A 14360-nucleotide genomic window follows, 5' to 3' on the forward strand; every position below is an offset into this window, starting at 1 on the left:
CCACACCCCTTCATCATGAGACCACACCCCTATTCACAGTCTTTTCAAAAGTTGGGAGGTGTGTATGAAATGTTAGTTAGAAGCTGATTTGTTGCCATGGGTAACTTTACCACCGGCACACTACTCCACTCTTATCACTGCTTCATACATCTAGGACCATGGAGGAAATTGATTGCACCCTGCTTGTATTTAATGTGGTGCCTGTATCTTCATTTCATTTTATGTATAGCTCTTTCCTAATGTATCTAGGGTAAATAAATAGGCAGACATGAGTGGATCAGATTTTTGGCACCCCAAAATGAATGTGGATGACAGACACAAAAAACATAATGATTAAAAAAGAAAGAAGAGAAAAAAGTGACTGACAACACTCCACACACTCACCAGAGCTGTAATTTTATCCGCCGGCCATCCAGCAATATGGTTGTGGTCTTGTAATCGATGCCTGAAAAAATACAAACAAAAACAAGTTTGGTTAGAACATATTAAGTACAATTGTCTAGCAGTAATTACATGTGGTATTTACAGAACAGAGAACTAACATGGCTTAAATGCTTCATGTATGGTAACCAGAAATTTTACTTCATTGATTACATCCAATTTCCATAATACTGAAAAGAATATGAAAAGGCAAAAACCAAAGAAAAAACCCCAAAAAGTTACAGCATGTATATGTTGGGAGTTGGATGAGCCAGATAAAAATACTAGGAAAACTGATCAGTCTGTCTCCTAGTGCTCTTTTCCACAAAACACCACTGACATTATTTATATTCATTTATATAGCACACATATATTACTCAGTCATTCACATCAGTCCTTGCCCCAAAGAAGCTTACAATCTATAATACCTATAACATGGACCGACGGAAACACTGGTTTCTAACCAAATAAAAAAGTAACCCATTAACCTACCAGTATGTTTTTGGACTATGGGAGAAAACCAGTCTCCAGAGAAAACCCACCCAAACTTCGGTGGACTATACAAACTCCACACAGATAAGACCTTACTTGAAATTAAACCAGAACCTCATTTGTGTGAGGTAGCAATGCTGACCATTTTGGCATCATGTAGCCCAAAGGAAACTGGAACTACTGGCAACAAAGGAGATAAAAACAGGTCATAACTTGTTAACAATTCTTGGACAAACAATCAGCAACATTATTTAGTGTAATGGGAATATTGCACATTAATACAATGTGTGTGTGTATATATATATATATATATATATATATATATATTTATTTATTTTGTGTAGGAAGTCCGCACTCACATCGCATGTGTGTACAATCACGCAGGGTGCTCCTCTATAGAAAAAACCACAGGCATTCCAAAATAATAGAGAATATGGCTAATCAAGGCCAGACAGAAGGGACTCATCGCTAATATTAGAAGAAATCACAAAAGGACAACCAGAGCTTGCATGCTGAAAGCTTGTCCTTTTGTGACCTGTCTTGTTAAAGACCCTACGGGGCCGAAATGTTAACCTACACTGATCTTTTGGTGATGTTGGATTATTAAAATTTTGTGATTTCTCCTAATATTAGCGGTGAGTGCCCTCTGTCTGGCTTTGATTAGCCATATTTTATTTATTTATTTATTTTCTCATATATATATATATATATATATATATATATATATATATATACATACACACACACATATATATATATATATATATATATATATATATATATATATATACATACATACATACACACACACACACAGTACCAGTCAAAAGTTTGGACACACCTTCTCATTCAATGGTTTTTGATTATTTAAATTATTTTCAACATAGTAAATTAATACTGAAGACATCAAAACTTGAAAGAACACATATGGAATTGTGTTGTAAACAAAAAATCATTAAACAAATCAAAATAGGTTTTAGATTTTAGATTCCTCAAAGTAGCCCCCTTTTGCTTTGATGACCGCTTTGCACACACTTGGCATTCTCTCAATCAGCTTCATGAGGTAGTCTCCTGGAATGGTTTTGAATTAACACGTGTGCCTTGTCAAGAGTCAATCTGTGGAATTACTTGCCTTCTTAATGTGTTTGAGACCATCAGTTGTGTTGTGCAGAGGTAGGGCTAGTACACAGTGGACACCACTATTTGACTACTGTTGTAATCCATATTATGGCACCAACCACTCAACTCAGTAAAGAGAAACGACAGTCCTTCATTACTTGAAGACATGAAGGTCAATCGATACGGAAAACTTCAAGAACTTTGAATGTATCCTCAAGTGCAGTTGCAAAAACCATCAAATGCTATGATGAAACTGGCTCTCATGAGGACCGCCCCAGGAAAGGAAGACCAAGAGTTACCTATGCTGCAGAGGAGAAGTTCATTAGAGTTACCAGCCTCAGAAACTGCTACTTAGCACCTCAGATTAGAGACCACATAAAGTCTTCACAGAGTTCTAGTAGCAGACAAATCTCAACAACAACTGTTCAGAGGAGACTGCGTGAATCAGGCCTTCATGGTCGTATTTCTGCGAAGAAGCCACTACTGAGGATGAACAACAAGAGGGAGAGAATTGCTTGGACCAAGAAACACAAGGAATGGACATTAGACCAGTGGAAATCTGTACTTTGGTCTGATGAGTCCAAAGTTGAGATTTTTGGTTCCAACCACCGTGTCTTTGTGAGACGCAGAGAAGGTAAGCGGATGGTTTCTGCATGTGTGGTTCCCACTGTTAAGCATGGAGGAGGAGGTGTGATGGTGTGGGGGTGCTTTGCTGGTGACACTGTTGGTAATTTATTCAAAATTCAAGGCACACTTAACCAGCATGGCTACCACAGCATTCTGCAGCACCATGCCATCCCATTTGGTTTGGGCTTACTGGGACCATCGTTTGTTTTTCAACAAAACAATGACCCCAAACACATCTCCAGGCTATGTAAGGGCTACTTGACCAAAAAGGAAAGTGATGGAGTGCTGCGTCAGTTACCTAAACCCAATTTAGCTGGTTTGGGATGAGTTGGACCTCAGAGTGAAGGAAAAGCAGCCAACAAGTGCTCAGCACCTCTGGGAACTCCTTCAAGACTGTTGGACACCATTCCAGGAGACTACCTCATGAAGCTGATTGAGAGAATGCCAAGTGTGTGCAAAGCAGTCATCAAAGCAAAAGGGGGCTACTTTGAGAAATCTAAAATATAAACCATATTTTGATTTGTTTAACACTTTTTTGTTTACAACACAATTCCATATGTGTTCTTTCATAGTATTAATCTACTATGTTTAAAATAATTTAAATAAACAAAAATCATTGAATGAGAAGGTGTGTCCAAACTTTTGCCTGGTACTAATATTATATATATATGTTTTATTCTCCTACATGCAGCTGTGCTGTGTCCTTGCAGTCATGCAATATCTTTGTATGCAGGAGAAATGTGTTTTTCACCCCTTGCTTTGGCTCGTGGGAGTAGTGTAGGTGTGTGCGTGGTGTCACGCTAAGGAACACTCTGTACGCTGATTGTTTTGTGCTCATGCTGTAGCTAATTTTAAACTCTTCGGAAAGGTACTAAGCAATTTCCAGCACTCTGCTTTCTTTTATGCAGTCCTGTGCTCACAGTAATGCAGGTCATTATATTGTTGAAGTTAGAGGGAGGGAATGGGATGAATAGAATGGTGGACAAATGAAAAGTCTATTGCAGGAACTGACAATTACATAAATATGAAAGGTTTTCTAAAATTCGGAAACAGAGCATTCTTCCAAATTTTTTACATGGCCAATAAGGAAAAGTGAAGACAAGTGGCTACAGACCTGAAAGAAGGGATAAAAGGGAGAGCCTCCCCAGCAGCTGGGGAAAAAGGGAGAGATTCCCTACCACCTGGGGCAACATACATCAAGAGAGCCTCACTAATACTTGGGGCAATAAATCTGAGCCTTGATATCACCTGGGGCAAAGAGGAGAGCCTTGTTAAGATCTGGGGCAAGAAGAAGGCCAAAACCATTGCACTAATACAGTGGTCGGGGAACAGGGGTAAATTACCCCACATGGGGTAAAAATGAAAGTCCTGGGGGTAATGGATGGACAGCCGGACATGCATATGAATCAGTCTATAATATAGAATGATTCATATGCATGCCCGACTGTGCCGCAGGGAGGCTCTAAGCCGGACGCCCCGCTGAGATGTTGTTACCAGCGGGCGCCCGGCTCCTTTCCTGCTGCGCCGCGTTAGCCGGAGGCTGGAGTTCTCTTCTGAACTCAAGCTTCCGCCTCTCTCCATGCGCACTATGGGAGAGACGTCATGACGTCTCTCCCATAGTTCCGAGGAGCAGCCGGGCGGACAGGACGGCGGCGGATGTTTTTTTTTGTACAAGCGGCACTACAGGGGCATTATATGGGGGCACTACTACACTACTACAGGGGCATTATATGGGGGCACTACTACAGGGGCATAACTATGGGGGCACTACTATATGATTTCTTTCCTTTCAAATCAAGGGGGTAACGTCGGCGTATCTAAATATATTTGGGGTTAATAGGTAAAAAAGTTCCCTGACCCCTGCACTAATAGATTACAAATTCCTTTGCAGTAGGCGATTACTGACCAGAGTAAAAATCTGAGATAGGTCAAATATAATGTGTAATATAAATCAATAAATACACTCTTAACAGTAGTCTAGACTAGTGGTATTAATTATATTGCAGTATATAAAAATATGCAAAAGTTGTGTGTCACAGAGATATGTGACTCATTACATTCGCTGACAAGTACAATGTGAAAACACAAGTTATTTATACTGGATGCCAGGGAGACATCTTTCAGAGGCGTCCCCGAACACTGCTGCTATATTGTGGGATGCAGATATGGATCATTGGATAACTAGTAATAATCAGCTTTTCATGACCACAGTTTTTTGCCAGGCACTTTAGAATGAAAGAGGCAATTGTCACACTTTACTGTATATATAGTAAGCCATATTATTACCTTTAAAGCACAGGACAGGACACTGGTCCATCAGCAACTCTGGTTATCATTTGAAAATCCGAACAACTCTATGGTATGAAACTAGAGAGTTTCAATTAGATCCTCCTATTCAACTTAATTAAAATAACCAATTGCGATTTGTGGCGGGAAGCTGCAGACGACCCCTCCCCTTCCTCTATTCCTTTTTATTTAATTTCATTGTTGAAATTTTTTTTATAAAAAAACAATATAAATACGTGATTTTTTCTCAAATACGACATAAGTTATATATTTTACATGTCAACGAATGTACTACCGTATCAATATCCAAATGTTATTATATGTGTAACTAAAATGTTTGAAAACCCAAATAAAAACATTTTTGAAAAAAAAAGAAAGAAAAGAAAATATGAAAAGTTTTTTGACACAATATCCACAAATGTATTTAAATTTGGAGAGAAAAACAAATCTACAGTACGTTACAGTTTCGCAGTCTGATAGATTCTGTATGGACAAGAAATTGTACAAGTAATATAAATAATAATAAATAATAAATAAAATGAGGTGTAATCCTGCCTCAAAGAATATCATACTTGTCAACTATTGAAAAATAATTTCAGAGAACATGTGCAAAAACATACTGTAGCTATGCACCATACTAATGCCAGTTGCCTGTGTGACACCACCAGAATCCTTGTCTCTCCGTCTTCCTACTTCCCCAACTATATGTCACCGATTTCTCTCCCCTACGACGCATGTGTTACCCTGAGTGTGTGACCAAATGCGCTGTTGCGTACAGCACCGATGGCATCACAAATGGCAAGGGAAACCTATGGGAGTTTCTGAGTGGTGACTGGGAGGTGGCCTGAAGTGAACACTAAAAAGTCCATGGGCGTGTTATTGGAGTGTCTCAGGCATGTCAGTGAAAGTGGCTGCATTCTCATTGGCTGAGCCACAGCGGCCATGTTCAAATAGATACATTGCACCTACCATATGGCAGATGCAAGTGTTGATGGTGCGCCGATGGTGGAGTATCATGAATTACTGGTGCGGTTAAAGCATCCAGAGATGTTGAAAATGGGTGTTTCAGTGCATGCAAATTAAGGTGCATGCTAGTACATGAGGGGAGGGCTGAAAGTAGCATTTGCATATTATCGCTGCTGCAGCTTCACAAACATACGCACCAGCTGTTGCAACTGCATGTACCTCCGAATCGGGCCCTGAGATCAACATCTAGAGCACTGTAACAGGAAAGTGCGGGATATGCTGGGATGTCACACTGGATCACACAAGTGAACACTGGAATTTGCAATGTCTAATATTCTTTCCTGTATACACGTCCTTACTGTATTATTTTACAGTGGAACAAAGCAGTTCGATATAAACACTCATTAGCCTAAAGCACAAGCAAGCACTAAATAGCTTTGTAATCCTCATTTTTCAAAACACAATGTATTTTGTATAGACAAAAATTGGGCCTAATTCAGCAAGGATCGCAAGTGCCAAGACGTACGCAGAAGGTCGATTTTTTGGACGGCGCTTCACAGTGCAGATGGACAATGACCCGAAGCATACTGCAAAAGCAACCAAAGAGTTTTTTAAGGCTAAAAAGTGGAATGTTATGCAATGGCCAAGTCAATCCCCTGACCTGAATCCGATTGAGCATGCATTTCACTTGATGAAGACAAAACTGAAGGGAAAATGCCCCAAGAACAAGCAGGAACTGAAGACATTTGCAGTAGAGGCCTGGCAGAGCATCACCAGGGATGAAACCCAGCGTCTGGTGATGTCTATGCGTTCCAGACTTCAGGCTGTAATTGCCTGCCAAGGATTTGCAACAAAGTATTAAAAAGTGAAAGTTAGATTTAGGATTGTTTAGTTTGTTCCATTACTTTTGGCCCCTTAAAAAGTGGGAGGCACATATAGAAACCGTTGTAATTCCTACACCGTTCACCTGATTTGGATGTAATTACCCTCAAATTAAATCTGAAAGTCTGCAGTTAAAGCACATCTTGTTTGTTTCATTTCAAAGCCATTGTGGTGGTGAATAGAGGCCAAAATATGAAAATTCTGTCAATGTCCCAATATTTATGCACCTGACTGTATATCCTTGAATGTAGGTTTAATAAAACTTAACTTTTATTTAATTGAATCCCTAAAATTGAAAACAGCAAAATATATTTATATTGTTTTATTTTTATTATTGTAAATTAAAAACATCTTTATAAAAATGAACATTAATGCACCTGAGTGTATATAGTGACTATGGTTTTAAAGTGCAGATTAGCAGCTTGAATTTGAGGGTATTCACATCCAAATTGATTTTATATGTAGTGTAGTAGAGGTAGGAAGTGTCACTATGCAACTTTTCCCCATGCGCATAGTGTCAGTTTCCAGAGCCGGCAGGGGGCTGTGGGGGGAGAGATCGAAAGATCTCACTCCTGCACCTGGAGCCTCCATAGGCTTACAGCATCTTCAGATGGTGTAATCTACCTGGCTAAACTACGTTAAGCTTTGTGTTTTGCAGTTCAGTACATAGGGGTCAGATCGTAGTCCCCATTGGTAATAATGAGGACTGCGATCTGAAGTGCTATAGAGCTTTGCCGGAGATTTCTGTGAAATCTCCTGCATTGTGCCATTAGTACATAGGAACAATACATAAAATTCAACATCATTTTATGCAAAAAAAAAAACAAACAGCTCGATACATAGGCCCCTAAATGTTTTAGCAATTGTCTTTTCAGTCATTTTAGTTAGTATTAATGGGAGCACATGTAGGGGACAGAAGATTTGGGGAGAAGTTGCCATATTACTAATGGTGCATACACACGGTCAGATTTCCCTGGTTGCTTTGAACGATAACAATATCGATTTATCGTTATCGTTCAAATCGACCAGTTTCTGGCCCCTTCAAACGACGGTCGATGCGCAGACCTGGATAGTCAATATCGATCATCGCCCATGGAAGCAGGCCAACCTGGTCGATATCGACCAGGTTAGCCTGTTTACTATAGGAACCCGCTTCGTTATAGTAGTTGAGGGGTTGATGTTTGATATTGAACATCCAACACATGCTATAGGAACCCGCTTCGTTATAGTAGTTGAGGGGTTGGATGTTTGATATTGAACATCCAACACATGCAAGACAATCAGATGACGATCGTTATCTTATCGTTATCTTATCGTCTCCAAGTCTGACTGTGTGTACCCTCCATTCTCCATTAGACTTGCTCTACATAAAAATGAAAGTGTAAGTGCTGCCATTTTTAAGGCACTCAATAGATCTCATGATGGCAATTTTAAAATTGAGTTAATAGAAACTAAATATATTCTTCCAAATGATTAATTCCAAATTGGTTGTGTTATATTTTTCAGAGATCTGTTGAATGTTCTGCTGTGCACAGGTGGCCAGTACTATGCCATGTATTAATACCATACTTACCGACTTTCTGGCAGCCAGGTCGGTGCTGCAGGAGGCGTGGCGGCGACATAAGTGGGCGGTGTGGAAGCGCGATCGCGTCATCACAGCCTTCGCCCCCGCTTTACAAGGCATTTTAAAGCAGGGGGCGGGGCTACAATGATGCAATTCGCAGCGCCACGCCCACCACCCACTTTCGCAGAGAGCGGAGGGCAGCAGCCAAACAGGGACAGTTACCTGCTCTTGCGGAGGGCGGGAAGCGCCATTTTCGGGAGGCTCCCGGCCGAATCGGGAGAGTAGGCAACCTGATTAATACACAGCAATTGTATTCCTATAGTCACCTCTATTCAAGTTTACATAAATCTAACTCAGATACTGCTTAATGTATGAAAGTCAACAAATGCAGGTCAATAAGTAAAAAATACAGCATTGCAGTTTATTATTATATATATATATATATATATATATATATATATATATATTATTCTCATCATTTATTTATATGGCGCCACACGTGTTCCGCAACGCCTTACAAAGTTCATATCCCATCTGGGACTTGCTGTGACTCCCCAGCCAATTGCTGTCAACTGCATCTCCCCCGCCCATCGCCGCCAGCAGCCTCTACCCTGAATGGGTAATTTAGAGGGCGCTGTGGTATAAATGTTGATATCTAGATACAGCTCACCTAAAGGGGTAGCTAACCCCTGATAAGAAAAGGAAAAATACAAAAGAAGAGAGGGCAAATAGATTCATAAACATTTAATATAAAAATTAAAAGTTAATTAAATAAATAGGTGGAATGAACATAACATAGACCAGAGGTTCTCAAACTCGGTCCTCAGGACCACACACAGGTCATGCTTTGCAGGTAACCTAGCAGGTGCATAGGTGTAGTCACTACTTACTGACACATTTTAAAAGATCCACAGGTGCAGCTAATATTTCACCTGTGATTCTGTGAGGAGACCTGGAAAATGTGCACTGTTTGGGGTCCTTAGGACCGAGTTTGAGAACCTGTTAGATAGATATATAATACACAGTTATATTGAAACCGATCTCACCTTAACCCCAAATGATTAGGGTCAATTAGATCAGAGACATGTTAATGATTAGTGCTGAAAATTAAGTAGCAATGATTCATGATGGTGTCAATCACATAAATATAGAGATAGTTCGGTTTCCAAATGTATTAAATCAGCCAGATTTAGAAAGTTCGGTCCATAGACAAGTGCTTTCCTTATGCTGGGCATACACAGCCAGATAATATGTCTGTCAGACCGACATACATTTTATCTGGCCGGCTGCCAGCCGCAGATGTCGCCGGCATACACTGAGAGAGAAATCTCACAGTGTATAGCCCGACATCCGCGCTCCGCCCCCGGGGAGGAGACATTTGCCTGTTCCTTCCGTAGGAAGGAACACAGGAAATGTCTGTCTGTCGGCCACGCTGGGCATACCACTGCCCGATGCGGCCGACAGTTACCGGGTAAATATCGCATCGGACGGCATGCTGGACAATCCTGCATGCCCGACCGAGCAATATTTAACCCTCGGTCGCCCGCACAAACGCTACAATTATATCTGCGGATCGCCCTGATAATTGTAGCGTGTATGGCCAGCATTATTGATATCCCTACATTTAGGTTGTTATAAATATGTCCAAAATGAGCTGATTGATATCAAGGGTTAACCCAGATGAGCGTGGTGACAGTCACTAATGTATAATCAAATGGTACTTAGCTGATTTACAGTGTTTGTGACCAGTCTGTACACATTTGATCAGTAGTCTTCCTGGTCCTGTCCTAGTGCGTGTAGAGGGCAGTGTCTGGAATGCCGCTCTGAAGGTGGCCATGTGGAGGGGATCCATTAGTCAGTCTGTACTGGAGAGGTTCTCCCCTGTCTGATACCTGTGCGTGGTATGACGGAGATAGGGAGGTCAATCCGCTCGCTCTCTGGTCCCGCTGTTACGGGAACCAGTGTAGTCGATGAGGAGACAACTCGTGGATATCTGAGTTATCTTGTGTGGCAAAGTGTCCGTATCGTTTCTCTGCCTAAAGTCATCTGGCAGTTTCCTCTGCTTCCTCCTCAGCCGTAGTGTAAGGGCAATCAGTCAGTGTATCTGGCCGGGCAGCCATGGCTGTCTTATACTGTGGCTGTGGAGGAAGCAGAGGGGCAGGCATGGTCTCCTGATCCTGGTGGCTGCTGAAAATCTAGCGTTCGGCCAGTCACACTGACAGGCTGATCAGCGTTGATCTTGGTCTGTGCTCCCTGCCACAGCCGCACCTCCCCTAGCCCAGTGTCCCTTCCCCATGGCTTCCCGGCTGCTCAGGCACACTGACAGACTGATCAGCGCTGATCACAGTCTGAGCTCCCTGCCACACCTCTGCCAGCCCAGTGTCACACTCTATTCTACTAGGCAGCTGCAGAAGTGGTGGTGATCTTCATGAACATCCCCCCCCCCCCCTGCTGCTGTGAGGGGGTGTAAATATGTGTTTATTCATATATAATGCATAACCGTGTTCTACCCAGGCTGTTTTTTGCGGGTGCACTACCTGACAAGAAACTGGCTACTTTTTGATGCCACCCGGCTGGAAAACTTTTCTGGGGAGAACACCGGACATGGCTAATAAACATAGCTATATTAGCGACCTTTACACTGACATAAGCAGGCAAGTGTTGTGGTGCATACACACGGTAACACGGGGGGGGGGGGTATCAGATAACGGTAACTATCGTTGTCTGATCGTCCTGCATGTGTTGGATGATCATTATCGAACATCCAACACATGCTGCAAGCCCCTTACAACTATAACGACCCGCGATTAACGATCGCAGGTCCCTATAGTAGACAGGCTAACCTGGTCAATATCGACCAGGTATGCCTGCTTGCACGGACTACCGACGATGGTCGATAACGACCATACATGGCCGCGCATCGACCATCGTTTGGTCGTTTGCAGGGGCCAGAAGCTGTCAGATTTCAATGATAACGATAGGATAGTTATCATACAAGTCTGACTCCTCATCTGGCCGTTTGTACGCACCATTAGTTGCCCTAGTGGGGAGTAAGAGATGAATGAAAATGCAGTAGGGAGAAACACAAGAGGGTAGAGGGCCCTGCTTGTAAGAGCTTACATATATTTACATACACACACATATATATATATATATATATATATATATATACACATACACATATATACACACACACACACATACAGTGTACATACACTCACATACTAATATATATACGCGATTGTGCAATAGTGGATTTTCTAACTCTTTGACTAACCATGAGAAAATGAAGAGGCAGAGTCAGGGAACTCGACTGCGTGAGATCTCTTCTTTATCCTTTAGGGATGATCTCTAATGAAGCAAGGAAGGGCAGTGAACCTTTCTGACTACTGGGACTTCTGTTGGATGCTTTACTTCCCTATCGAATATCCACAGAAAACTGGACACTTTTAGCCACTGACTTGGTTAAAGTAATGACTTCGATAAGATACACTTCACCGGCTTTGAACAATCCTGTGAATATTTCAGATGACGGAACTTAGATAAAACACACTAGCTTTGTTCTAAGTGGCCATCTCCAGCAAGATTTTCCATACAGGGTCACAGAAGTGGTAACATGTTTACATGTACAGCAACATCAGCCTCAAGCAAGTCAATGAAATATGTTTTACTGGAAATACAAGCTAAAAAGCAAAGATCATGATTTATCATCTGCTTTTGTTAAAGAATAATTCTACAAATAAACATGGTCCCAAAAGATTACTTACCTAAAGTCCAGAGCTTTGGCTATACAGCGGGTTAACAAAAGTCTTGATTGTGCCGCCTCCTGCCCACTCGCTCCTAATGGAAGCATGTTGTCGGCTGACAACATACCACCTGGTCAGAGTCCAGAGAAATCTGCTGTACTCAGCTTTACTTATATTACTGCATTTCATATTTTACAGAAGTTCATTTAGTAAGGAGTGGGGGCAGCAAATACACCATTCATCTATAACATTAAAACCACTTTCAGGTGAAGTGAAAAACATTGATTATCTCATCACAATATCACTTTTCAAGGGATGAGATATATTAGCCAGCAAGTTCAGTTCAGGATAAGGTCAAATTGTGATGGCTAGAGGACTGGGTCGGAGCATCTCCAAAACAGCAGGTCTTGTGGGGTGTTCCTGGTATACAGTGGTTAGTACTTATCAAAAGTGGTCCTAGGAAGTACAACCAGTGAACCGGCGACAGAGTCATGGACGCCCCTCATGATGCGCATGGGGAGCTAAGGCTAGCCTGTCTGGTCCTGTCACACAGAAGAGCTACTGTTAAGTTAGTCCTGGCTATGATAGAAAGCTGTCAGAACACACAGTGCATCAGAACTTGCTGCGTATTGGGGCTCAGTAGCTGCTGACCGGTCTGAGTGCCCATGTTGACCCCTGTCCATCAATGAAATCACCTACAATGGGCACGTGAGCATCAGAAATGGACCATAGAGTAATGGAAGAAGGTGGCCTGCTCTTATTAAAACATTTTCTTTTACATGATTTGGAAATGCCGGGTGCGTGTGCTTCATTTACCTGGGAAAGAGATGGCACCAGGATGAACTACGGAGAGAAGACAAGCTGGGGGAGGCAGTGTGATGCTCTAAGCAATGCTGCTAGGAAACCTTTGGTCCTGCCGTTCACTTACAGTGCATCCGGAAAGTATTTACAGCGCTTCACTTTTTCCACATTTTGATGTGTTACAGCCATATTTCAAAATGGAACAAATTCATTTTTGTCCTCAAAATTCTACACAGAATTTACCATGCTCCTGAAATGTTAATTCTACAGCAAAGACAGAATTATACTTATATATTTTTGCATAAATTGGATCTTAGTGTGAAGGTAACAAATCCACCTTAAGATATTACAGTTATTGTGTGTTACCATTGTGTAACTTCTTCTATAACCACCTTGTTACACGTCCAAAATACTGGACAGCTAAAAATATTCATGAGTATTAATGAGTGTGTCCACGTCACATGTTCTGGCAGGAGCATTCATTATGTGTCCCTCACACTGTACAAAGTGTAATGGTAACCACAGACATGGCTATTTATTCAATTTTAATATTTCTCACCAAAACCCAAGTGTGAGTGAATTACAATATCCCTGCAATTCTGAATCAATAGTTTTGTTTATGAGCATGTTCATAAATGGAATCTGTTGAGGACCATAACAGAATATATGTGTAGTGACTGGTTTGCCATACCACAAAGTGGCACCATATGAACTGCCAAACTGTGGCCGAATTACTATAAGTCAATTGATGGAATGAAACTCTGTGCTCACCTTTATGGTATGGGTTTTTATATGAAATTAATGGTGCCGATACAGCCGAAATGTGTTGGACCACGCACCCACCTCCACTGACCTTCCCTGTGCTAGAGGTCATTCTGACAAGTGCGCATGCGCCCCCAACTTATGAGCGATGACTGGATACTTAAGGGGAAGCTATGAAGATCCAGTGGCAGCCGCCGCATTATTGTCACCATGGCTGCATTTATGTACAGCAGGGCCCCCGTCCGCTACTGCAGAGCCAGACGCGGTGCAATGATTACAATCACCCATCTAAACACATCCTCTGGACATGAAGAAGAACTGGTAGGTACTGAAGGTATACTCTGCTGCACCTTACCAGGGCTTTGTTTCACTGCCATACCCATCATCCCATCCACAAGTTCTTCTACCTTCCCACCACCTCTCCAACTGTATCGTTCCCCCACTTACGCCACCTATTTTATGCTGGTTTGTGTTTACATGTATCTCTATAATATTATCCTCTATTGCAATCTCAAAAGTGTGGATAGATTGTATCCCACATCATCCCTAATGTAACGCTATCCCTCCATGGTTATCATATTTTGATTGCCACACTAGTACTGTTATAGGATGTAAGTCTCCTATATACTTATTGCTGGTAATTTACTGAAGAGTTCGATCACAAATGCAGGCTCAAAAAATTGTTATATATTTAA

General features: G+C 41.6%; 1 protein-coding gene across 2 annotated transcripts in view; it reads right to left on the minus strand.

Moving 5' to 3' along the window:
- Positions 1-14360, minus strand: part of RAB40B (RAB40B, member RAS oncogene family) — a 144742-nt gene that overhangs the window by 29763 nt on the left and 100619 nt on the right. For both annotated transcript variants that reach the window (XM_088468631.1, XM_088468632.1), the window contains exon 3: positions 385-445. In XM_088468631.1, the coding sequence (XP_088324757.1) occupies positions 385-445 (61 nt within the window). The remainder of the gene's footprint in view (positions 1-384; positions 446-14360) is intronic.

Source organism: Taudactylus pleione, unplaced genomic scaffold, assembly GCF_031769625.1.
Source record: "Taudactylus pleione unplaced genomic scaffold, aTauple2 ptg000012l, whole genome shotgun sequence".
NCBI lineage: Eukaryota > Metazoa > Chordata > Amphibia > Anura > Myobatrachidae > Taudactylus > Taudactylus pleione.